The sequence below is a fragment of the Paralichthys olivaceus genome, chromosome 3 (assembly GCF_024713975.1).
Source record: "Paralichthys olivaceus isolate ysfri-2021 chromosome 3, ASM2471397v2, whole genome shotgun sequence".
Classification (NCBI taxonomy): Eukaryota; Metazoa; Chordata; class Actinopteri; order Pleuronectiformes; family Paralichthyidae; genus Paralichthys; species Paralichthys olivaceus.
The window spans coordinates 18,334,403-18,361,545 of NC_091095.1; the positions used below are offsets into that span (position 1 = coordinate 18,334,403).

At 39.2% G+C, this 27,143-nt stretch overlaps 2 protein-coding genes across 2 annotated transcripts; both read right to left on the reverse strand.

Annotated features, from left to right (window-relative positions):
- Window positions 1-7: 7 nt before the first annotated feature.
- On the reverse strand, window positions 8-11,918 carry il12rb2 (interleukin 12 receptor, beta 2a). The gene is made up of 16 exons (XM_020080968.2): window positions 11,742-11,918; window positions 11,473-11,560; window positions 10,910-11,170; window positions 8,208-8,331; window positions 7,903-8,099; window positions 7,441-7,583; window positions 6,889-7,033; window positions 4,648-4,721; window positions 3,789-3,999; window positions 3,514-3,696; window positions 2,780-2,881; window positions 2,451-2,597; window positions 1,685-1,816; window positions 1,244-1,337; window positions 1,016-1,103; window positions 8-930 (listed from the first exon to the last, which is right to left on the reverse strand). The coding sequence occupies exons 2-16, from the start codon at window positions 11,531-11,533 to the stop codon at window positions 487-489; spliced, it is 2,406 nt and encodes an 801-aa protein (XP_019936527.2). The 5' UTR covers window positions 11,534-11,560; window positions 11,742-11,918; the 3' UTR covers window positions 8-486.
- A 140-nt stretch (window positions 11,919-12,058) lies between these two features.
- Window positions 12,059-23,951, reverse strand: il23r (interleukin 23 receptor). The gene is made up of 17 exons (XM_020080600.2): window positions 23,770-23,951; window positions 23,561-23,667; window positions 23,257-23,386; window positions 22,954-23,129; window positions 21,650-21,773; window positions 21,391-21,557; window positions 21,007-21,143; window positions 20,742-20,922; window positions 20,570-20,637; window positions 19,403-19,598; window positions 19,126-19,329; window positions 18,464-18,562; window positions 18,127-18,282; window positions 15,869-16,009; window positions 15,592-15,679; window positions 15,029-15,119; window positions 12,059-14,131 (listed from the first exon to the last, which is right to left on the reverse strand). The coding sequence occupies exons 2-17, from the start codon at window positions 23,619-23,621 to the stop codon at window positions 13,493-13,495; spliced, it is 2,658 nt and encodes an 885-aa protein (XP_019936159.2). The 5' UTR covers window positions 23,622-23,667; window positions 23,770-23,951; the 3' UTR covers window positions 12,059-13,492.
- Between the last annotated feature and the right edge of the window lie 3,192 nt (window positions 23,952-27,143).

The window sequence follows — 27,143 nt, forward strand, 5'->3', positions numbered from 1 at the left end:
CAAAGGATTAAATAATTTATTTTTATTGATATTAAAACTTGACAAATCACACTAAGGCTGCACAAGTAAATGAACAAATCAGAAGTTTCTATACAAGTAAAAATGATATCCGAACAGTGATGGTGATAGGTTAAAAATATTTAAAGGGCAGTTCTGAATATGACTGATCCTGAAAATGTAAAAGACTAGTTCTTTTTTTAGTAACTTTCAAGGGGGCAGAAATGTATTAGTGTGTCTATAGCCATCCTGACAGAAGAAAAGGATAATGCATACAATTTAAACTTAAGCGCACATTAAGTCAATGATTATTGCTCAGTTTAGCGCTAGACTTTTTGTTTTACAGTTCTCTTCTCAAGATAAGAGGTAGATCATATTTGTCCCAGTGTGATCCAAACAACACACTAAAACGTTTGTGTCCTTCATTGTCTTCATCAGTTCTTCCTCTAAAAGTTCTCACTCATCCCACCAGAGAGTTCTGGTTTTACATTAGCTGTCCTGAAAGAAGTCACTACAGAGGTCAATTTTCACTGCGTCCAGAGTCAACTTTCCTCCCAAGCCTATGGGCCCGTTGAAGAGGTTGTGACTGGGGAAGAAACCCAGCATCTCCTCCTCTTCCTCTCCCTGATCCTCCTCCATATCTCCCAGACAGTGTGATGAGATGTAGTCAACAGTTGTGCTCGTGCCCAGGGAGGTATGTGTGTGGTCAGAGCTGTCAGAATCGTGGGAGATGCTCTTGATGTACGTGGTCAGAGGGTATGGTGGTGTGGTGTCTAAGCTCAGGCTGATCTGAGAAGGGAGTAGTGAGGAGGTGTTTGTAGATGTGGATATGTCACCGCTTTGCCTGGGCAGCTCCTCAATATCCACCAGGATCGGCTCTTCCTCCACGGTTGCACTGGAGTTACTGTGCTGCTGCTGGAGGTTCATTTTGCCCTGTTTGGGAGGAAGATAAAGGTTCAAACCAGGAACAGTGGGCTGCAATGTAGCTCAAATCTTTCTTCTTCTTCTACATAAATACCTTCTCTTGGGTAAACTCTCTTGCCCACTTGCTGTTTGCAGGATCTGGGACAACATCGAGCATGAGGCATGGGAAAAACCCCCAAAACCTGAGAGGGAACATGGAAAACTGCTCAACAAGATAGCATGGAAACTTGTTGTAGCAAAATGATCATTTATCATTTGTGATGCATCATTTCAATGCGACTTTCAGCTATGAGTCCGTATGGAGCTGCTGTCCCTCACTTACTTCTGGTTCACTGCTGAAAAATGGCACATGCACACTAAAACCACAATCAGGGAGACAACACCAAACACGAGGAAGTTGGCCAGTAGAGTTCCCTCTGCAATCATGAGAGAAACACAGGGAGAAGATTTGAAGTCGCAGCATTTACTTTTAATTTCCTCTACTACAGTCAGTCAATAAAAGCAAGAAAATAACTAAAACCATTGAAAGCTGTTGCCAAAGTATTCTGACTACTTCACATTAAACCCTCACAGTCTATTTACAATATATGTCCTTGGACAAGTCTTGTCTTAATGTGTTTCCATAATAACTATCATTGAAAGAAATTCTGAAAAAAGACAAATAGTTAATTATATTCCAGTGCGGCTGGAAACAGGTGGAAACAGTATCTAAAGTCAATTAACTTATTCACACATATTTCACAAAATTCTCATGTCTGCTTACGCTGGATGAGGAACTTCAGTTGTTGACCCACAGGGCCCTCTCCCTCAGCGGTGGACGCAGTCATCCACATGCTGTAGACGGCAGGAGACAGGTGCTGGATCACGTACGTCCTGTCCGATGCTGGTATGGAGTCTGAAATGTACACACGCAGCAGATTGGCAATTTAAAGGAGGATTATCCTGCTCATATTCAGGTTCATAATTTAATTTGAGTTATTACTTGCTTAGGTCTACGTGCTCTAATGTTCAGAAAACGTACATTTCCTCACTCTGTTCATTCCTGCAGCTCCTCTTTTCAGAAACATAAGACAGGTCTAAAGGTACAGTGTATAGAATTTTGTGATATCTAGTGTTGATATTGCATGTTGTAGCTGAACACCCCTCACCTCACCCTCTCCTTCCAAACATGAAAAAGAAAACTGTGGTAGCCTTTAATTGTCATAAAAAGTCAAAAGGTGTTTAGTTTATCCATTCTGGACTACTGTAATAAACATGGCAGCCTCCATAGAGAAGGTCCCCTCGATGTAAATATGAAGTATTTACATATAAAGGGCATTTTCTGGGGTAAAGAAAACTACAATTCATACAATTTAGATGAAACGAACTAGTGAAAACATCCTGATGATTATTCTACATTAAATTTCTGCTGTTTCCTTTCACCTAAATCTTACACACTGGACCTTTAAAGTATCTGTCCTCTCTTTAGCAACAATAAAATATTACATTTTTACACATTTCCCAACAGCCACAGATAAAGCAATTCTTACATTGCTGCTGGTGTCCACTGTTGTTCTCTAAGTAGATGGTGTAGTTGGTGATGCAGCCCCTCTGCTTGCTCCTGGGAAGCTCCGTCCAGGTCACCTTCACTATTTGTCCCTCAACCATCTCTTGGAACAATGGACCAACTTCTGGGGCTGCAACCGCATGGAGGAATATATTAAAATCAGTTCATAACACTGCAGTTTCTACCAGTTAGAATAGTACAACTTCCATTACTATAAGTAATAATAAGCATTATGAAGATATTTTGATTTGGTATACAAATACATAATGAAATAATACTAATCATGTATGTATAGCTCCTCTCTGATATTACCTGACTCCAAAGTGGCCACACCTGAAAACATCATCCTGGTCACTGAGCTGTCGCTATAGAAAAGATACACTGCCCCCTCGTAGCATTCAAATGGCTTAACACCTGTATAAAGAAAAGGTAATCGATATTATTAAATCATTTTGGGAGATGGAGAACTGACCAAAAAGTTTGTAACATAATGGAAAGTGTCAATGTTTAAAGTATCTGTGCATAAGAAAAATGTCTGGTAGAGATGAAGGGAGCGGCAATGACAAATGAATTGAGGGTTTATTGTCATTTATCGTAGAATATGTGAGTAGGCATGTTGTATATGAAAAGATGATGGCGAGAGAGAGAGAGAGAGAGAAAACATGGCTACCAACAGTTAACATTTAAAAACTTAAATCAGAAAGACACAATCCATACAAAAACATCCATCTGTTCCTCCATCCAACAGCAAGAGTCTGTATTTTCATTGGCCCACACTGCAGGGACTGTCAAGAGTTTATTCAGTCCATCATTGCATTTTTAACTGGGGCTTTATAGCCACATTAACTCCAAACACTAATATGTGCTTTATCCATCCAGTATCTGAACTGTTTGACGGTTGCAGCTGGAGCCAACAAGCAGAGACAAACAACCACACCCTTAACCCAGACACCAACATGTCTGAAATAACTGTACATCGCTGCCTTAGCTTCCTTTGCATTAATCCCTCTATTTCTATTGTACTGCCGCATGTCCCATTGTCCCACCTGTGATGACTGCATGGTCGTCATTGCCGCCCAGTCGGACCCATCTGAGTTCCTCCAGCTTCTGACCCTTTGGGTACCACTCTACCACATATGAGGCTGGTAACAGTGCAGTTTCAGGCTTCCTCCAGGAGATGGTGACATTGTGGTTGCCAGTAGTTACTTGCACATCCTGAGAGGACTTGGCTGAGACATGAGGAGCACGAGTGAATATAACTGGTTTCAGTTTTAGTAATGCACCGTAACAAGCCCTCTGACACAAGCATAGCTTTTCCTACCTTTTGTGTGATGTGCTGTGATTGTAACAGGAGGCGACAACCCTTTGGAGTTGCGAGCCCACACAGTGACTTCACAGTTAGCACAGGTTGGGACAGAATAATTCCTGGCATCACGGCTTAAGTTAGTGACAAGATCCAGTCCAGAGTCTGGGCTGTAAACTCTGACTCTGTACCCTAGGATCTTCCCTCTTGCGATGGAAATGTGCGGCTCCTGCACCCAGAAAAACACATTATCATTATTTTGTTAATGGAAAAGAAAAATATTTTGTCGAAACTGCAGGGAGCTTTCACATGTGCCTGGGATTTGGCTGAATGATCAAAGTCAACACGCTGCAGGATTAGTATGTAAGACACTTCATTTCTGTTCAGCTCCTGATTTCTTGTAAACTGAAACTGTGGTGTCTGTACCCAGGTTTCACTTACTATTCACAGTCCTTATGTGACATTAAATGAATGTAAGTGTGTGTACTTGTGGTAGAGTGTGGGGATGTACGTATGTGTGTGTGTGTGTGTGTGTGTGTGTGTGTGTGTGAGAGTGTGTGTGTGTGTGTGTGTGTGTGTGTGTGTGTGTGTGTGTGTGTGTGTGTGTGTGTGTGTGTGTGTATGTGTGTGAGAGTGTGTGTGTGTGTGTGAGTGTCACACCTCAGACGTGGTCAAGAGTTGACCTTTAGTTTTTGCAGAACATAGTGGTGACGTAGTAAAGATCTGGATGTGTTACTATGGTTACAACACTGCACCCCACGCCCACACAGACAGTAAGAAGGAGAAGAGGGAACGCATGGAGACGATGAAATATTACAGCCGTGTTGTGTGGTCACTGTCAAGCAGCAGTTTAAATAAAAAAACTGTCAAAACTTACCTTCCAGTAAACTCTCAGGGATTTTGAGTCCGATGCAGACTCAGCATACCAAACATCCAACTCTTTTTCAGGAGCTGGAACAATAAAACATCACAGTGTCACATAAAAGATTAATATTTGCTGTAGCTCAATAAAGGAATTCTTTGAAATTCTTTGAACGTGACACATAATCTCTGCAGGTCTGTTAAAGTTTCCTATGTGAGTCTGACAAAGATGACAAACACTTCCAAGAAATACGTAAAGAAGAATATATTTTTACCTCGGCCATCGGTTTGTATGCTAGCAGGATTATACAACAACTACTACAGAGTTTCATAAACCTGGGAGGAAGGATGCAGATCTAAAGTTTCTGATTTAGAACATTTCTTTAACAAAGAGGCTATTTTTTGATTTCAACCAATTTCTCAAAGGAATAATTAAAAGATCTTGATGAAAAGAATCTGATAAATTAAAGAAATGATAATTATGAGTTTTCTGAAATTTGGTTTTAAATTCAACTGACTGAATTTGTCATGTTACTGATTCCTGCTACAGAAAATCATAAGTAATTTTCCTGTTATAGCACTGGCCCTACACCGGCAACACCAGTGAACATGTGATAACCCAGAACGGAAGTTAAAGTCCCTCCTCCCTGTATTTGTGCACTGTATGGAGGAAGTTGTGAGCTGTAAGCACTCCACCTCTCTGCACTGCTGCTGCTTTCATATGCTTAATATGCTTTTAATACACTTTGACGAGTGGTAAAAATAATAAATGATGATCAACAACCACAATGTGGATTTCACAATCACACATTGGAAATATTTACATTAATGCCAACTGTTTTTCAAAGCAGATTAATTATTTCCTTCCAGTCATACAGTACAGACACTTAAAAAATACTAAAGATAAAATCCACCACAATGGACTTTAAAGCTTTAGAGGAATATGGATCCCAGTTGGAAAATTGAGGCCTTTGTACTGCTACCCAGTGGCAATGTTGCTAATGCAAGAGATTTCATAGTTTGTGAATGCAGAAGTATTCTGCCCTGTTATTACACACTCTACATGCTCAGTGAAACCAATAACATTTTTTATTTACCTTTATATTTCATGACTTCATTGACACAATTTTATATCAAAACATATTCTATGAGTCCACTCCACATAATAAGATGTTTACTCTATTTGCAGCTGTAAACCAGACAATATTATTTAAATATGCTCTTTGTTTTTTCAATGGGTTTAACTTAACTTCTCTCTCACCAACCCAATCTCAAATTAACTGTTTGCTTACAAGACGGTGAGTCCAATCACTTTTGAGTCTTAAATTAACGTAAACCTTGAAAGACTCAAACTCAGTTTCCAGCAAAAGGAAGAGTTTTTACCTTAATTCTTTACATGTTTGATTTGAATAAGGGAGATATGGGAAAGAATGTAATTTAAGAAAATGATTATTGATTTAGTTGAATCAGTTGCAGGAAGATGAGTGACAAACAGATAACAGACAAAGAGTAATTCAGCTCATTCATCAACTGATACTGGAACAAAAATAGATGTGAGGGGTTAAACTCTTTCTTCTCTGACCTCTGAAGCTGCTGTCAGCTGTTTGTGCAGAACTGATGATCTGTCATAGCTGCACATTCAGAGCTCACATATCTGTTCAGAGACCTGCTTATCTTCACACCATCAGTACAACAAATATCATGTGACAGTTCCCTTTTTCAGCTCAACTTTGACAACTTCTCGCTTATGACAAAGACTCTGACTCAGTTTGACCTGACAGAAAAATACTCAACTCCAGTATTTGTTTTTGTATTTATAGTGTTAAGAAGAATAAGAATTAGAATGCCTTCATTGTCTTTGAACAGGGTGTACAATTAAATTATAGTGCCACTCCTTCACAGTGCAAACATACTAAAAAGTAAAAAAGTCAAAAAATACGTTATCTGAAATAGTGGAAATCGACAACATTTACAAATATACATGTAACTATGTTCAAGTAGCTGTATTGCACAGTGGATGGGTGGGTGTTGTGTGCACAACTGTGCATATTCTTTCTTATCACTCACTCTCAACACACAACCCAATGAGGATTGTGTCAGTGGTTTATCCTGCAGGCAGACAGTGGTGAGCTGATAACTGCCTCAAACCACATAGATATTGTAATTGCTCCATTCACATACTATGACAGAATCAGTGCTGCTTCCAGTTAGAGCAGTAATACCCAAAGGTTGAATCAGGTAGGAGCTGTTCACTTACCCTCCTCCTGAGTCCAGCTGGAAATTATTTTGCTCCACTGACTCCACAGGCCAGTGCTGAAACTGGATCGGGCTCTGAAATGGTACAAACTGTAGGGCTCCAGAGAGGAGATGCACCGAGCCTGAACTGTACTCATCTGCACGCTCTGTAAGTGAAAAAGAATCATGTACAAGTTTTACTTGTGGTAAAATGCCATCCAGTTAAGTCAAGTCTGATTTATTTATACTACTGCAGTGCCCGTTCAAAATAAAAGTAAATGGGATAAAGACAAGACCTAATGTGGTCAGGGAGACCTCGTGAGGAAAACCTTGGGACCTGGGGCAAAATATGGAAGTAGTGATGCAGATCTATGATCACATTGCAGGAACACCTCAGCTTGTTTCTGATGTTTCACTGAGAGTTCACCTCTGCACCCATCTGCCTGAGACTCATATCTGTTTAATGGTTTGAATCAGACCTATGAGATGTAATCGTGCAATGTTGACTTCAAAGGTTCTAAGTAACCGACTGCAATATCTCCTGCAACATCTCATCTCTGAAGTGTCTTCTTACTTGATCTGGGTGAGATGTCCATGTCTGTTCTGCTGCTTTGTACTGAATCTGCAGGTGGTGCGTCCTCACAGGCTGCTCCACTGTGAAGATGCACTCCCGGGAGGAGCACTCTGGTTGGCCAAGAACAGGAGGTGACGGCATTGCTGCTCAGATCAACACAGACACAAGAGAGGTCAGACACAAGTCTTCAGCGACTTTCACAGGATGGACACACAAGACCAGTTTAACATTTTATCCTAACTGTGAAAAAATTTAATTCTACTAAAACATTTCAACAATAGAAAGGAGGATTGGGGGAGATTATGACACAGCATACAGTTTTAGTTTTGAGTATAAAAGACAAACTTTCAGTCACACTCTCATCATTTCATGCCTTGAAACTGTCATTACATGTAAAGAATTGCACGCTCTTACCAAGCATCTCACAAACTGAAGGAGCTCAGCCATTTCTGTGGGTCTTACCGATGTCAGTGAGGGTGTAGTTGACGGTGGCAGACACCACATTGAGCAGTGTATTGTTGGCTTGAACCCACACGTAGATGAGCTGCACAGACCTGAGCACAGGGATCACTGTGGCAGTGGACAGTGAACCACTTCCCTTACTGGAGACTTTGTGTGGCTTCGGTTTACTTGTGTTATTTCCCGATACAGTTCCCAGCCTGAAAACACAACAAAGCCAACTGTTAATTGATAGCATGAGCAGTGTCATTTTATTATGGGATGTTTTGGTGGTTTAATACAAGTTTTCTTTTCTTTTTCAAACTCACCACAGCACTGTACTTTCTGTAAGATAAGTGTTCCTTCCTCTGTTCCAAGTGCAGAGCACTTCTCCACTTGTATTATTGAAGACCTTGTAGATGCATGACAGGTTTTTAGGAAGATCTGGTACATCTGAAGGACGAAGACGACAAAAAGGGGTTGAATAGACCTTAAATACTGAGGTTTTTTGTGCAGCAAACTAAAGAGCAAACTGTTTAATTTTGGATAGGATACATTCAAGTGATTTTCTGATATGTGAAAAATGTGCCTCACTTTCAACCTTGGTTGACTGAGCTTGTTACATTTAGCGGGACCTATGGAATGATAGACAATCTTCCTACATTTCCTGATATATGGCTGCTGTTTCCAGATCATATTTGTTCAGTGTAACTTGGTTCAGGTCCAGCTAAAAAAACAACCACGCCTTCCACCTGTAATGCTTGTGTTAAAAGATGTGACCTGATATATTTTTTTCCCTTTTTCTTTTGTTTATGTCTTTTAGTATGACAGAGAATTATGGCCATTTAAAGGGGGAACAATATCTGATTATGAGAATAATGTTTAATATTGTATATTATAGAATACATGTATATATAGTGGTCTCTCTGGACCCCTGCCTAATGTTACCAGTGATGACATGTGTGATGACACACGTCATCCTTTCACCACTGGCTGTCAAGGTTGTGTCCAAATAACAACATGGGCTTCATAATTAATTGGCGAACTTTTTGGAGGAAACCTGGTCTGATTAGGAGAGATTGTATTCATCCCACTTGGGATGGAGCAGCTCTCAAATCTAGAAACATGACAACGTTTGTTAGACAGTCCATACCCTGACAATCCAGTTACTTATTAATGATCTGATTACTGATCTTCAAATCTATATATTATGTCTAACAGAAACCTGCCTGGAGAATATGTAGGTTTAAGTGAAGCGACACCCCGACACCCTATACTAATACTCACATACATACATACATACATCACGGAAACTAAAGAGGAAGTGGCATTCCACCAATCAATATGACTTTCACCTAGCCTGGAAGGATAGCCTGATGAATTACAAGAAAGCATTTTCATGAGCTTCTTAACAAATATCCACCACCTCCTCCCAATGAATAGCACATACATAGATACATTGTCTGGTCCTGAAACCATAGAATCAGATTTATGTTTGAACCAATTTTCTTCTATTGATCTTCCTGAACTGACCTCATTAGTTTCATCATGTAAACCAACAACTTGTCAATTAGACTCTGTCCCAACTGGACTTTTTAAGGAAGTTTTCCCCGATTGACAGTTTCTTATTAAATCAGATTAGCATGTCTTTGTTAACCAGCTATGTACCACATGCTTTTAAGGTAGCTGTTATTAAACCTCTGCTCTATACTATATACTCTTACTACACTACTATACTCTTCACCTTATACAGTATATGCTCCCCTTGCAACATCATGAGAAAGCACCACATACTTGCCCTTAACAATCAAGCCCCTTCATACTTCAAAGACCTGATAACACCGTATTATCCAAATAGATCCCTCCGTTCACAAATCACAGGCTCTCTTGTGTTGCCAAGAGTCTGTAAGAGTAGAACAGGATGTAGAGCATTCAGCTACCAGGCTCCTCTCCTGTGGAACCAGCTCCCACTCTGGGTTCAGGAGGCAGACACCATCTCTGCATTTAAAGTTAAAGTTAAAACTAGTTCTGGATCAGGTGAGTCCTGAACCATCCCTTAATTATGCTGCTATAGGTCTAAACTCCTGGGGGAACTCCCATCATGCACTGAGCACTTCTCCACTTCTATCTGTGCCTTGAGATAATGTATATTATGATCTGGCTCTATGCAAATAAAATTGAATTGAATTGAATTGAATATATGTAACCTGTGTTAAAATGCTTTGCAACTTCTTAATTTACAAATAACAAAATATTTTTTACATCAGCACTGAATTATCAGGACTTTGAAAAGATTGTTCAAGAAACTAGGAAGATTTGTCTTCTCGTGGAGGAAATGTTTGGTAATGGTCGACATCTATGTCCTATTCAAAGAGAAATCTTCTCCAGAAATAATGAGATTGTTTCTAAATTTTAGAGTGAGTGGAACTCCAGCAAGCATTATTAATATGATCAGTCACTAGTGAAAACAGTTCATAACAGAAATAGATTAAATGGAAGAATGAGCTATTCTTAAGTTATAAGTTTCATTGAACAGGTTCAATCTTTTGAAATGATGAGTGTGTCGTTACTTTATTGTACATGTATGTGTCAAAAAAACCAAGCTTTTTTCCTATGTGGCCTGAATAAGAAACTTGTTGCAGTCAGCTAAAACACTTTGCTGTGTTGTCTTCAACACGTGAACAGTGTGAACTCTAAATAAAGAAGAGAAAGCAGAACCAGCTGGAGTTGCTTGAAATGCATTCTCACACACTGCGATGAAAGTCAACACCCTGCAAGACTTTTGTATCTATTCACATGAGTTTGAAATGAGAATAATGTGTAAACATTATTTAAATTAGTGGATGTCTTCACTGTTAAAGCTGCTGGCCGCTGTAGAACTGACATCAAAATGTGGAAAATGGATTTAACACTTGGACAGTAGTCTTATTTGAAATCCAATAAACTTAAATCCTCCTTTAAAATCTGCATTAACACACTTTGCAGAGAGATAAAAGTGTGAGGAACAGATGTTGCTTCTCTTCATACTCACACCCAGTGAAGATGTCCAGTCCACAGGGGTCCAGTGCAGGAGAACAGTTACACTGACAGCTGTATGTCCTGTTCTTTGTTATGTTCACAACCTTAAAAAATATGGTTGTAGAGTTCAGCTCAATGTGTCTCTGTGGTGTGGACGGGTGGCCACTGTACATGGATCCCCTGCACTTGCAGTTAAAGGTGCAGTACACGTTAAAACTGGTGTCTCGCTGCACCACGGCTCCGGCGCTGGACCAGATGGTGCAGGACTTCTCACCTAAAAGCAGATATAGTGATTTGGTTGACCTTAAAATGACGTGTCCATAATGTCTTATATCTAATAAGATAGTTAGATAAATTTAACAGATTCATTATTTGTTCTTTTGTTGTGTTTAGAGCAGATGAGGAAATGTGGACCTGCATATTTGTCTTGTACAAAAACGTTTATACAGGGAGATTTTTACAAGACTACTTAATCAAACTTTCATCTCCAAATCATAATCAAATAAAAGAAAATATTAAAATGTATCTCACATGCCAACACAAATGTTGGCAATGTGTACAGAAGTCTGAGCTTACCCATGCAAAGCTGCACCACCAGCAGTGTAATGGCGATGAGGACGGAGCATGTTTGAGACATGGTGAGTCGTCAGTAACAGTCCTGTTGCTAAGTCAAAAAAGTGCACACATGCATTAGCTCAGCCAGTCTTGAAATAAAGCAAATCTGGTGGTAATATGAAGGATTAATGAATATCATAGAGGTATGAGGACAGACACCAGATTAAAGTGCAGATGTCAATAATGTGGTAATAAAAAAGTTAAAAAACAAAAACCCTCAATACACTCACAGAGACATCACATCCCGGTAAGACATCGACCATGTCCTCTGAGCCTCATCCAGCTCTGTCCGTCATTGTGAGGCACTCAACAACATCTGTCATCACAGCTGCACGTCATGACTGATGTAGTGAAGTGGCAGCAGAGGAGACACTGCCATTGGCCCCGCCTCTGGTGTGGTACACAACAGTCACAGTTCATTAGTGAAGCCTGACGCGCCCCCACACACACACACACACACACACACACACACACACACACACACACACAGACACACACAGACACACACAGACACACACACACACACACACACACACACAGCTTATACTTTTCTTGCACTTTTTCTTTTATTGTTGACATATATTATACACCAGATCATGCAGGTTTTACTATATCCTATTAACTTCTGTCCCTATGGGTACCTCTACAATGTACACAAAACAACACCACACTGACACCACGCAGATTCAGGTGCGATCTTATCTAGTTTAAAATCACATTCAGAGGAACTGATCATGATTCGTCAGATTGGTTGTATTGAAAATGAATCCATCAAAGACAAATACCCCTCAGATGAATCTTTATCGTAATAATTTCCATGCAGACCAAGTCTCTCACTCCGTCAGTCACATCCACGTGTGGTGCAGAGGGGGACTTTCCCCTGTCGCTGTACCATACTTATTCACAATGTAGGGCTCAGTAAGTGCTGTTCAACATTTTCCAAGTGAGAGATGTCTTACTACTTAAGTGTACTGACAAAGGAGAGACCCTCCTGAAAATTTGATTGCCAATGAGGAAGTGAGATAACTCTCAGGAAGTCCTAAAAAACGGTGTTAACTGTAGATGGTGCTTGTGGGGGCAGAAACATAAACATCACAAGCACATTGTTGGAACCTCACACAGAGACTGTAACAGACAAAACCCCGACTGAAGTTTTCGAATAATTTCACACTTCACTTTTGAACAAATACCATTGTCTCATATTAGACACGCGAAACATCTTCAGGAGTTAATACAGGTCTTGGTTCTGACATGTGCATGATGATTAGTAACAATTTCATATTATATGATTTATTAAGATTCAGTAAGGATTACTTTCCTAATGGTGAGGTGGTATGAAGAGAGCAGTGGTGGAAGAAGTACTCAAACATTTTACTTCAGTAAAAGTACAAATAAATACAAGCACACACAAAAGTAAAATGATCATTTTCTATTGAGTAAAAGTAAGCATGTATGTACTTTTAAAGTATTAAAACAGAAAGTTCTTGCAGAGTGTAACTTATTCCCTAATGCAAATATCATTATGGTTGAGTCTCTGCCTTTTCCATATACATTGTAGTTGTTTCTCCACCAGTGATGCTTCCGCTGCAGGTTTGCTTTGCTCTTGTTGCTCACTTTTAAAAATATAAAAAAACATACAAACATGTAACCCAATGCTTTGTAAAGATATAAAATACAGGTATTTACTGATATACTATGTAGTGGAGTAAAAGTGAAAAGTAACTGAAAATAAATCTTCTTAAGTTAAGTACAGATAAATGAAAAATGAAGTACAGTGACAATGTAAATATACTATATTATATCCCACCAACAGACAGAGACGGTTGTAAAAGATGAATAAATGTTTTTCATTCGTTTTTCAAGTGATCATGTGATCATCTCACAAAGTCACATATCTCAGGTGAACTGGTGCTTGGGTAATGCTTTCTTGAACGTCAGTTTAGTGCAGATTGTCCTGTTTGTGTCGTCCCCATCGTCCCAGCTACCTCTGTGTGTCACAGAGTGTAGTAACCTGAGAGAGGTAGCCTCCACTCAGCGTCACCTCATCTGTATTCTGGGACAAACAAGTGTCTGCCATGTCAGGAGTCTGTACGTCACCCTGGTGTAACTCCAGAGAGGGACAGTCCACTTCAGCCTCGCTCTCAGTCCCCCTCCTCCCTTTTATAAAGCCTCTACTTGAGACATCTGTTGCTACAGGAGTTTTAGGCCACAACATGCTACCAACAGAGCTGAGGGTCAGTTCCAGAGGTAAATCAGAGAAATCCACCATCACACTAGAAAGCAAGCCTCCGGGTAATCCTCCACATTCACTTAAACATACTTCCTCATCCCCATTGGCTGGTACGCCCCTTGGCTCCTCATCCACTTCCCCTGTTTTTGAAGCCAGATTAGCAATATGAGGTTTGTAGCTGACATGTTCCATCTGCCTTGCAACAAGCTTCGTCCCAGTATCAGATGCTAGTGAAGGCGTCTCTGCTGTAGCTTGTCCTAATACAATGTGGGATCCTCCTACACTGATGGTGGGATACACGTCGTCCCTCTCCTCCCAGGAGATAAAACTGATGGGTGACAGCAGAGGGTCACTGTCCCTGGAAAAGAAGGACGGTTCACCTCTGTCCTGCTGGAGACCAAAATAACAAAGAATTAGATTTGATTGGCTCGTCCAGTCAGATTAATATACAGCAAATGTGGTGGTAAAATATATGATGGCCCTGAAGTGCAAATCATGTCAAATCACAAAACACAATGGTATATAAGAAAACATTATGGCATTAACTCGAAACAGAGGAACAGAAGCTTACAATCGACAACGCTCGTGGCTGATGACACAGACAGTGTAAAATTCGACTTGAAACGGCATCATTTACACCATGTTTATAGCCAAAAATGTCTTCTGATATCCTTCTTCGGAGCAGCATTTGTGCATGGATCACAGAGGACATTTAGGCTAAAAACATGTTGTAAATGACACAGTTTAGAGTCAAACCATTTGTTGATTTCTCAGAGAATAATTCATGGATCTTCATGAGGAAAATGTTAAGGACATTGATATTTACAAGATCCAAATAAAATTCATGAAGTAGTGAATATTTGAATGTGATTTTATAAAGGGACTATTGGGCCTTGTACTCTACTAAGTGCCATTCTTATTTCCAATTGTGTTTTGGGATTTATTGTTTGTGATTTGCACTTCAGGCCCACTGTACAAACACACATTATGAAGTTTTATTCCCTTTCAGCGGATCCCAAAGTTTTAACCAACACGAAGCAGCTAGATGTTGTCAAAGTGAAAGCAGAAACTAATAACTTACACCACCTTCTATTATAGTACAGAGTGGTAGATCTCAACAAACTCAAGAGTTAGTTGGTGTGAATATGTTTAAAACAATAACCTATAATTGTGCTGTTGTTGCTGGTGTTCTTTGCAGATTCTAGCTGTTGCTGTACAAGTTATGCAATGACAACAGTTCACACAGAAATAGGAAAGCATGAAGGTGAACCGTGTTCAGTGGTCTACCTTCAGTAGTCTTATGGCATTACTGTTTTCTGGTTTTGGTAAGTTTTCAACAAGCCAGGCAGGTCCCCAAGAAATACACCTCTGTTTGATCCTGAGACAGAAAGACAGTTAATCTTTACAAGTCTGATGAAGACATGTCAGTATCAGCTGCAGTTAAAGTGTATGTTTGCAGAATTAAAACACAAAACGTCTTATCCGCAACTGTGATGTAAACTTGATGGCGTTGTCAGAACATATGAAGCACACAGTTTTTTTCTTCATCAGAATCACCGCATTTGCACAGTTTTTCTGAAATGGCTTGGGTTTGTCTTCATGTCAGGCATGTGACTTTTCATTGTGATGTGCGGAAGTGTTTGTGTGGTATTTCATGAAACCAACCACACTGACATCGATCCTGGTTACCAGAAAAACTAAACCTATGATCATTCAGAATCTTTTGCAGGATAACCTTATCACAGATATGGTTTGTTATGTTTACACCTGAACTAAATATCTGCACTATGATTAGTCATCGATGTTTTCCGTGAAACAATGATAGATATTAAATCCATATTGTTTGATACCTTTCCCTCACACAGCTCCAGCACATCAGATTGGCTGTGATTGCTATGAAGAGGGTGATGATGAAAACAACCACAATCACCAGGCTGTCTAGAAGAGATAAGAGACAGATTAGTACACTAGTTATCACAAGGTTAAGACATAAAGTTCTCTTGTTTTCCCAGTTAAAGCCTAATTTGGCTGGATGACGTGAAATGAAGAAGAATTGCCGTTGCAGGTTTAATGAGTTGGTGTGTGTGTTTTTAAAATGGACCAACAGGACGGCAGCAGGAGACTGACCAGCAGGAACTGCAGGCTGGGAGACAATCTGGCTGCCTTGCGGACCTTCTCCCGCTGAAGTGGACGCAGTAAGCTGTAGAGCCAGAGCTCCATCAGGACAGTCCAGCCACATCTGTTTGGGGCCAGAGCCAGACACCACCACTGGAGAGAAATGAAACAAATGAGGTTTTTTGTTAAATTGGCACTATTATGAGAATTTTTTTGGCCACTTGGTGGCAGTCGAGAGTAGAACATAAGGCCAATATATACGTTTTTAAGTTGAAACCGCAAACTTGTGAGCAAATATTTTATAATTTGCATATATAGTAGTTGTAAAACAACATACATGTCCATTTCAAGTTGTGTCTTGTTACCTAGGGAAGAAGGTTCCAATAGTCACTTAGTCTTTTAGATCTGTTTTTGGTCTCCGCCAGCTCCTGAGGGAAAATCTTGTTCTGCTAAATGCAGCACTACGTTCGAAGCTATACAGCAACTGTGTCTATCTAAGAGCATGGAAATAAAGAAACTATATTTAAACTAGAAAATGCATTTTGTGAAGAAATAGCAGTAGGTTTGCTAGCTTGAATAATACTAATAAACAATAATAATAACTTGCATCTATATAGCGCCTTTCACAGGACCCAAGGATGCTTAATCTGTATAAAGACACTATTAAAGTACTAAGAGTTGCAACTTTAAAAAAGGGATGAATGTAGTGTTAGCAGTGTTTAGTGTCAAATACAAGCCTTTAATATTTTGAACTAGTGAAATTATGTTCATGATAATTCTATACATTATAGATAATCTCACAACCTCTACCTGTATATCAACTTTTGTGTGTATGTAAAAATCTGCATTTATTTATCTGAATGTTGGAAACTGTAAAACAAATCGATTGTCACAAATTCACAAAGTCTTGCATTGGACGTGTCATGAGAAACTCTCAGGTGCCTTTACACTTACACTTCCAGAAATAGTGGTGTGAAGCAGACTGGTTACTAACAGCCTTTACGGTTGCATGTGTGCACGTATAGCCACATGGCTTCCTGTTCGTGGTCGAAAGCCAGTTCTAGAAAATATGATTCACTGAAGACACTGTGAAAATGATGATTACCTCTCTGATCACTACCCAACATCTGCAGTTCCAAGGTATATGTTGAGATGATGAATATAACAGACCATCCGACAGTTTAACCACAACAACCAGTTTACATTTGAGATGAATATGGGTACAGATCAGGTTGTCTGAGGTAAAACTAGCAAACATAAAAGTGTGGAGATTAATTTTCTTTATCATTGTTGAATGAATGAGGCGCTGTCTTTGTTGGAAAAAGGAGAATATTCCCACATTTAGTTTTTCTTTTGTTTTGTCTACAACGTTTGACATTACTGGAAGTAAGACCAGAAAAACCCTGCTGATGCACTGCGGCATTGTGGGAGGGGAGTATTGGTGGAATGCTTGGTGCACAGTTTCCATTATGTAACAGTGAAACACAATACATGCACACTACTGCATATATGATCTCCCAGTCATGTGTGCATTAACTTGCTAGAAAAAGCCTTCACCCACACACACATACACCAATGAGCACCTTGATGTGATAGAACAGGAAACGACACACAACAAAGTCTGTGTTCAGATCAACACAAAGAGTAATTTTACTGTGAAGAATCCTGTCAGGCTTCATAGATTCTAAAAAGAAAATGACTACTGATATTGGTTTGAATTTAAAGGTTAAGTTCACCCAAATTACAAAAAAGCTTTTTTTTTCCTTTACCCAAGTGGTATGTTATCATGTTATTATTACAGGATAGATTAGGTTTTTTAACATACACCAATCAACCATCGGTGTATATCTATGACAGGACAGAAATATAATTTTGAAGATAAATATACACAGTCCTATATAAATATAGACATATATAAGATAAAAAAAAATAGCCTACAACTGATGATTAATCAGTTAAATTTTTTCTTGATCATTTGAGTAAATGCTTTGCCTTGTAATTGACAACATTTAAGAAGAATGTCTATAACAATGCCCGAATGCCCAGGTAATGTCTTCTTATTAGTCATTATATCCGACTTACAATGTGAAACATTTACTTTTCTCTTACACATCATAAAGAAAAGAAGCAGATCCTCGCACACAAACCTGCAACCAGTGAATCATTATCAAAAATGACATGAAAGATTTTTATCAAAATAGCTTCTGATTAATTTTCTATCTGTCTCTATTCACATATGTAGGACAGACACACACAGGGGAAGTGCTCACCCCTGAGTGTTGTGTTGTTGGAGTCCGGTGTCTGGACATAGAGGATGTAGTTTTTGATGAAGCCCCTCCGCTGGTCCACAGGCAGCTCGTCCCACTGGATCAGGATCCGCCTGGACTCATGAACCAGAACCAGCAAGACAGGACCAGACACAGGTCCTATAAAAAAAACAAAGAACATCATGACATAAGGAGAGGATAGTGGATGTTTACCATGTGTTATCATCATTATCAAAAAGATGAGGATGATGAACTTGTTGAATGTTGATGTTCCATCTTTATATTTAAAATAGTGTAAATTAGCTGGTTTGGGGACAAATGCTGAGTGTATGAATCTCACTCTGTTCTTTGGAGTAGACTAGGCCAGATGATGGAGCACTGACACCTCTGGTGGTCACAGCGTACACAGAGATGTTGTACCTCACACCTGCAGTCAAACCTGAAACAACAGGAAAACTAAACTAAACTATAAATATTCACACAAATATTCAAAATCATGTATGACTGAACAGCGAAGTAATGATTAACACATTTATTTAAATGCTCAGTGAGTGTTGTAATTATAAAGAGCACAAACTAATGTAATTCACCAATTCATCAAAAGAGGTCACTGCTTGTTCTCAGTTGGAGCCCTTGTATACGTGTGCATGTGTGCGTGTACACGCTTGTAGAGCTATCTTTGTGAGGACCACTTTGAGCCTACAACCTACAGAGTGAGGACATTTTGAGAAAGTGAGGACATTTTGTGAAAGTGAGGACATTTTGAGAAAGTGAGGACATTTTGTGAAAGTGAGGACATTTTGTCAAAGTGAGGACATTTTGTGAAAGTGAGGACATTTTGGCCGATCCTCACTTTCTGACCGACCTTTAATGGACTGTTAAGGGGTTTAGACTTGGTTTCAGGGTTAGGTTTACCATTAGATTTAGCTTAAAGGTCAGGGTTAGGCATTTAGTTTGGATGGTCAGGGTTTTGTGTGTGTGTGTGTGTGTGTGTGTGCGCACCTTTGATTGAGGTGCTGTTCTGATCTTTGTCCAGCTTGTTCCACTGCAGCTGTGTTGCTGGTACACTTATCCACTCCACCACATAGTGCAGCAGTTCTCCTCCAGATGTGGACCAGTGTTTGGTCCCCGGCCACGACCAGGAGACGAGCACAGTGCTGTCGTTAGCTGCAGGAGCCAGCTCTCTCAGTACAGGGCCAAATAAACCTGAATTTCCAGAATCACACTTCATTAATAACTTGTTTTAAACTTGCTTTGTAAGGTTCTGTCTTCTGTGTACCTGAGTGTGTGAGTGGCACATCAGCTGCTGGAGTGGACCCATATGAAGTGACAGCAATGATGCTCAGGGCCTGAACCTCCGCTGGTACCTTAACTGACCACTGGTTGGAATTTGCGGGGCAGGTCGCTCCCTCTTTCTGATCCAAAAATATTTTGTACTCCTGCACCTCGCCACTGTAGTCGCTGGGAGGTGGAGGCTGTGGAGAAGATTTCCAATTATCACTTGAGGTTTAGTTTTCTCCATCATCCAGTAGAAACATTAAAAGAATATTTGGAAGTTATAGACAGGTTGGGAAATGTGGTTATTTTTCTCTTGCCAAGAGTTAGATAAGACAATACTTTGATGTGAGCTCCCTTGATGGCTGACTAATTAGCATGTGTTCTTGTCTAATTTCTTAGGATAAAATAAAAAAAAGAAAATTTGTGGAAAGAAAGAAAGAAAAAATACTTTTGGAGAGGAAGAGCATTTAATGATTTAACATATTTTCCCAAATGTTCAACTGATCCTTTAATCAATAAGCAGTGCAGATCAAGGTTATTATAGTTTTGAAATTTTCATTAGTTTTTATTTTATTTAGTTTAGTTTTCAGTTTGCTTTTGTATTTCAGTTTAGTTTTAGTTAGTTCAACAAGTGATTTTGTAGTTCTAGTTTAGTTTTTATTTTGAGGAATCGACTAGTTTCAGTTTAGTTTTTATTTAGTTTTAGTCTTAATTTTAGTTTTTCCAGGTATTAACAGAAAGCCTTGACTTGTAGAAGCTGAAAAAGGATGAAACAATGTGTGACACCAAATATGGTTTATCAAGTCCTTTAATTTCATTCTTTAACCATCACCTGCAGGACAGGCAGTAATCGAGGGAGAAAACGAAACGACAACGAAAATGAAGATGAATTTATCTGAAATTCAGTTTAGTTTTAGTTAGTTTTGCATTGTTCATTGTAGTTTTATTTAGTTTTCGTTTTTTTTGTAATTGTCTTTTTTTTTTTAAATTTCAGTTAACTAAATATTTTTTTCATTGCTAGTTTTAGTCTTAGTTTTCATTAACTATAAACCCTGGTGCAGATGTCCTGTGTAGAACCAACTGTCTCTATTCCTGGTGTTTGACGTACTTTTGTGTCATGACATCAGTACCAATAGTAAAACCAGTTCTAAAAAATATCACAGATTACCTTCCATAAAACAATCACCATCAACTGGCTGCTGAACATCCTCCACACATGTAACTGCTGAGATGGACCTAATGATAAGATGTCGGTTGAGAGTGACGACAAACATGTTATCACATCAATTGCATTTGTTATGTGATAAATAAGTATTTTGAGGTTGAGGCTGTGAGCTTGCCTTTTCCAGGACTTCTCCCCTTCACAGATGAGCTCCATCTGCTGCAGGATGGACGTTTGCTGGAGGTCATCAGTCCTGATGTCGAGTTACACGTCCTGATCTGGAACTCGTATTCAGTCAGAGGCCTCAAGTCATCTGCTCTTATCAAACCCTCACTGAGCTCTGTTAACTCTCTGGCTTCCTATAAAGCATCAAGAGATCAGGTCACCTGCTCACTGTCTGATAAAGGCCGATGCTGCGAATAAGCAAAAAGCTTTTATTTTACCCAGGAGCCGTTGTGTGTGCGGAGCCTGACGTACGGTCTGAGCGTCAATGAGGAATCTGAGGTATTCAACTTCAACACTGCTGCTGTGGAGCTGTTCTCAAACTCTATGTGTAGAATATGAGGAGTATCCGGTATCACTGCAATGGAAGAGGACATGTGCAGTGTGATGAGTTCTCAGTGCAGCCAAGTTATACTGAACACTCATAAAGTTAACTGACACAGTGGCATACTATTATTCAACTAGAGAAACAGTTTTGCTGAAAGTCAGGACACATTAGTCAAACTGTGACGGTTCACAGAATGACTAATTTCTCCAGGAAGTAGGGTTCTAAATGTTGTAGCTGTAAATTCATAAAGACATGTTGGACTAAAGTGAGTGCTTACCTATATCCTTCTCACGCAGGATGAATGGATCAGACTGTGATGCTTCAAAGTGGTTGTAAGCCGTGATAATCAACTGGTATTTAGTGTTTGCATCCACAATTTCTCGTGGTATTGTGATTTCTTCAGCATCCTGGGTCTGCTCTAAATGTACCTGCGTCCCATTTCCTCTGATGAAAATAAGATTTGCCATTTTTAAAAGCATGGTACTACTCAAAGGGATAAAACAACAGCTTAATTTGACCTCAGAATAACAACGCACCTGTAGACTGAAACGTTGTAGGTAGTAGAGAGGTATGTTTCCGCTCCGCTCTTCCACGAGCAGTCTATAAAAGCTGAGGCCCTCGTTGTTTCACAAGTAATGTTTTCAGGTTTATCTGGTGGTACTTTAGGAGAAAAAGATGAGGGATAAAATTGAAAATTAATGAAAAAAAAAAAGTCAAGCATGCAGGTTGAGAAATGTAAATGACCCCTTTCCTATGGTTTTGGTTCCTTATGACAAATCAAAACACCTTGTTAAGCCCTGAGGCAAATTGTGATTTGTGATTATGGCTAATGAAATTTGATTGATTGATTGATTGATTGACACAAAAACTGTGTGATGATAATAATGGGAGATAATCCACAAATGTTAAAATCAACTCATTTAGGTGTTGCACAGTTTCTTCCAATTTAAATGAACATTATATTACTATCATAAGTTTTCCTCATGTTAAATTATGACTTTTCCTTTCTTCATGTGGCTCTAATATATCAGTCATGAAATGGGCCACCACTGTATACATTTGTCTTTATGTTTAAATCGGGATTTCGCTTTTTTTCAACTTCATATTTGATAGTATTACTTATCGTCATTCGCTTATTCTACTCTTTTACTGTTATGGGTTGAGTGCTTCCTTCCCTTCTTTCAAAAGAACTGGCTTTGACCAGCTGAGACTGTAGTTCACCAGTTTTAAATCACACTGTTGAAGCCTCATATACAGACACATCTCACTGTCCAGTGTTTTTTGGGTGGCTGTGGCTCAGGAGGTAGAGTGAGTCGTCCATAAACCAGAAGGTCATGGTCTCCTCCAGTCCACATGCCAAAATGTCCTTGATGTATGTGAAAAGTGTGAGATTGCAGCATTTTGTAACTCTGTATTAATGTGTGAGTTGCTGCATGTGGCTTGCAAAGTGCTTTGATTAATTGACACGAGTAAACCACTATCTAATTTATGTTTGTGTTCTTCTATATTTGTACATAAATTCAATTAGCTATTTCCTTTTTCATGAAGGTTCAGTGTGAAGGATTTAGTGGCATCTACCCCTCACCTCACCCTGCCTTTCCAAGCATGTAGGAGAACCTACAGTGGCCTTCAGCTGACATGAAGACACAAAGGAGCCAGTGCTTGGTTTGTCAATTCTGGGCCAACAAAACATGGCATAGCAACATGGTGGACCTGCTCCTGATGTAGATATAAAGTGTTCTAGTTTTAGGTGAGTAAACATTAACAAGAACACAACGTAGGCCTAAATCCTCCACACTGGACCTCAAATTCTGTTGTCATCAGAGTCATGTGTACATACAGCCGCCATGTAGATCCAGTCCACCGACAATCTTAGTAACATAACGACTTTTCAGTTTGCAGAGCACGTAAGATCGTGGCCTCTGCACATTGATCAGATTAAAGATCACCGTGCTGCAGTTCACTTCCTTCCAATCCTTCACTGTCTCATTGTTCAGCTCCAGGGATATTTTGGACCTGAAAGTCAATGACATAAACTGCATCTGAGCTGTAGTTTCTTCTCTCAAGAGGATGAACATCACAATTTTTTTTTTCGAGATACAAAATAGCCCACTACACTGTACTGTATTTCTACCATTCATACCTCTGCTTGCAGATATAGATGTGGCAGTACACTGTCAGGTTTGAGCCAATAATGAAGAGCTGACCTGGCTCAACTGTCAGGTAGCCAAGTTTTCTGTAGGGCAGGCAGCCGACTGGGAGCAGAGGGGAACCTGCACACACACACACACACAAACATATGAAGACTTTGCACAGTGCCTGCTGTACATAAAACCACACTCCTCTTTATTTGAATTATTATTTATTTTAAGGTATATTTCCATCTATCTATCTATCTGTCTATCTATATACTGTATGATAAAATGTAGATAGACAGACCGACTCACGTTGGATGGAAAAATTGAGAAGTATGATTATGCATCTCCAAATATTTGAGGAGAGATTCATCTCAGCATATCTTTGGTTTCCCCCCCAAAAGAAAAACCATCAGGAGCTGCAAAAATAATTTATTGTGATTATTATAACAATATATTTCATAGTAAAGAATGACTTATTTCATACATTTCCCTAAAGGACTTGATGTGTTAAAACTTACCTCAGCCATGTAGAGCCGGTGAAAATGTGACAAAGACAGATAAGAAGATCAAGCAGCTCCACTCATCGTCTCTCTGAGAAACGCACCTCAGATAATCACTTTTCTTATCATCCAACAAGTTGGGTGACTTCGTCACATCTTTCTTCCAATGACTTGCTCTGTGAGACGCATCTGACGACAGTAATCTGTGTTGTGCAAATGAAATGTCTTTAAGTGGGCTCTGACCTAGTTTGGTGGTATTTCAGAGAACTTTGAACATTTGTTTGAGGACTTCACCGTCCTACTTCAGTTGCCCTGTTTTCATCACCTCAGCACCTGCTCTCAATAAACATGCTGCTGCTGGCACATAATTAACATAACATGTAACATGTGATGACTCTAGTCGACTGTGAGAAAGATGCTAAAGATGCTTTTTACTGGTGCTGAGCCTTACTCAGAATATTTCAAACTGTGCTGTGGCAGGAAACAAGACAAATGTTATCACAGCGCATATGTTGGTTCAGTAAACATCTCATTAAAATATAATTCACCTGTATCTCTAACTGATAATACACATTAAAATGTCCTTCTAATGTTGATCTTGAGATTAGTGAAACAAACTTACATTCTTAGCTTGACAGAGGTCACTTCTCATGTAATAAAAATGCTGCATATCTTTTCTCACTGAGCTTGTTGCTTATATTCAGAGATTAAGACTGTTTAAGGAAAGAATTGCTCAGACGGAGACCTTTCAGACTCATGTAGTTTTTGTGATTTCTTTTTGCTTGTTATTTTCCATCTCTACATTCATAAAGCTTTTCTGGGAAAACCCAAAATCAGAGAGTGTGCATATTCATCTAGAGATAAGACAGACCTCAAACTTGAGGTTGACTGCTGTTCAAGACGGCTGTGCCTTGAAGTTAAAGATTCATGATGAGGGAAACAGCTAAACGTGCAACTTTTATGTATGTCAGTTATAGAAGTCGGTAGTTGATGTATGAAGCGGCAAATATTGTAAAAGTACATGAGTTTATTAAAATGTCTCTCATGCTTCAAACATCACAGATAGACGACAGACTTATCCAGTCAACTGAATGGGGCAAACTAAATTCCTTATAACAACAGGTATCACACAGTGTCAGGGTGATAAGCAGCAATCAGAGTGGCAGCATGGCGCTCTGTGTTTTTCTCACCTGCCAAACCACCATGTGAACACACAGGGGTCTGAAAGAGGAGCAACATCGTTACCACACGAGTCAGGTTTAGAAAGTCTGACAAAATCCAATGTGCAGTGGAAATCAAAGTAGAAAAATACTTCCAAATTAGCTTTTTTTTAAAAAAAAGCTAGTGGATGAGAGGAATAAAATAACTTCCAAATTGTGCTCTAATCAAACTGTAGGAGAAGAGTAATACAGCAGATTTTCTCAACATATTTTAACATAGAAGTATTTAACACAGACAGTGAGTGGGTACCAGCCTCTCATCACCGCTGGGCCGATAAAGAAGGTAAAGAAGATAAATAACTCCATCCTGGCAAGGACACACACGCTTACCTGTGAACAATAACAATACTGCTGATAAGTTTGATTCACGAAATCTACAAGGGAATTCACTTTGGTCCTATTAGGAACAACCTTAGGATAAGATAGCCAATCTTCTCCCAGCTGTCTTATCTATTATTACACAGTCAAACAACTGATGGCAAGTAATTGTATACATTATCTTTTTTAAATTCTCTTCATAAAGCTCTTGTATAGTTGAACATAAAACTGAGTTTGAGAGGGTTGTAAGTTCAGACTGACCTGTGGAGAAGGGGAGGATGGCCTGTCTCTTTCTGAATTTACCATCCTGGTCCAGAAAGTGTTGATGGTTGAAGGAGAGTGGTGTGTTCCACGTTGATTCATCATGCAGGACTGAGTGCTGTGTAGATAAAACCATGGTGCCCTTTAAAACAAGAGTAATTATAAACATTGATCAAAATACTATTTTGCTATTTGTTCTACACATTTACTAATGACTAATAAAAACGAATAAAATCTAACAAAATGCACTAATAACTTTGTCAAAATGCCAGAATCTTTCAAGCCCACGTGGATCTGCAGTTTCTATAATATTCAAGTCACATTAACAGGCCAGCTATAACTCAATGAAACATTACCTTGATGAGCCTTTTAACCGAAAATAAGAAAATGCTCTTATAAAACAGATCTTCCTTGAATGTGCCTTTGGAATTGTGTACTTGTCTAGCATGGTTCCTTGTTTGTCGTGTGAGCCATTTTAAAGGTCCAGTGTGTAAGATTTAGGTGAAAGGGATCTATTGGCAGAGATTTAATGTAGAATAATCCTCATGTTGTTTTCACTGGTTCTTTTCATCCAAATTGTATGAATTGTAGTTTTCTTTGCCCCAGAAAATGCCCTTTATATTTAAATACTTTATATTTACATGGAGGGGACCCTCTCTATGGAGGCTGCCATGTTTTTCACATTAGTCCAGACTGGACAAACTAAACACCTTTTGAGTTTTTATGACAACTGAAGCTACCACAGGTTCTCTGTCATGTTTGTTAGGAGAGGGTGAGGTGAGGGGTGTTCAACTGCAACACTAGATAACACAAAATTCTATACACTGTACCTTTAAGTGGTAGGATGACAACCATTCTCTGGATCTCATGGATGACTGCATCAGTATAATGTTATTTATATTCTGTCAGTCATCGAGATGTATAGCAGTCCCCTGTGAAAAGTGGAAGTAGTAGTTTCAGTTCCAGTTCTTTGTCTTCTTTCTATAAGTAACAGAAAAAGACAGAAGAGAGAATCAGTTGACATTTCTGCTTTCTTCTAAAAGTTTTTCTTCATTATTTATTTGAAAATAACTGATGAAATCTGGCTAAACTAATCTGTGTTTTATGGGGGGGGGGGGCATATATTATGCAACAGCCCACATACACAAAATGCACACTGTAGTTTCACATGAGAACATACAATATATAAGGGCTGTACTCCTTTACAGCAACAACATGGGGATTTTGAACAGTGAAATCAGAGCAGTAAAAACTACAACATTATGAAGTAATATTATCAAAAAACATGGAGTAGCAGCTGATGGGTAAAGCCTTGCTAATCTTTAATGACTGAGTTACCCAATAATTATTATTTTAATTACACAGAGAGACCCATTTCACTCTTTTCTTCATTACATCATCTGACAACTGCAGCAGAGTATAATGATACACTTGAGGACCAATCCTCTTTGTGACCATATTGCTGCATAAAAGGTACAGCTCATTAAATGTCTATGTATGTTTGCTTTATTCAGTTTCATGTTTATTATGTTCTTTTGTTGTTGTGCAGTCTCACCAGTGCCCACAAACACTAACAAAATGCTAATGTGACTA

Coding starts and splice junctions, on each gene's coding strand:
- il23r (XM_020080600.2), bottom strand. CDS start 23,621: ATGAATCTCTCCTCAAATATTTGGAGATGCATAATCATACTTCTCAAT. Junction 20,638..20,741: donor GGGGAGAAGTCCTGGAAAAG/GCAAGCTCACAG, acceptor TCTTATCATTAG/GTCCATCTCAGCAGTTACAT. Junction 18,563..19,125: donor GAACAGCACCTCAATCAAAG/GTGCGCACACAC, acceptor CTGTTGTTTCAG/GTTTGACTGCAGGTGTGAGG.
- il12rb2 (XM_020080968.2), bottom strand. CDS start 11,533: ATGTCTCAAACATGCTCCGTCCTCATCGCCATTACACTGCTGGTGGTG. Junction 7,034..7,440: donor GGACATCTCACCCAGATCAA/GTAAGAAGACAC, acceptor TTTCACTTACAG/AGCGTGCAGATGAGTACAGT. Junction 3,697..3,788: donor CACAGCACATCACACAAAAG/GTAGGAAAAGCT, acceptor CTCATGTCTCAG/CCAAGTCCTCTCAGGATGTG.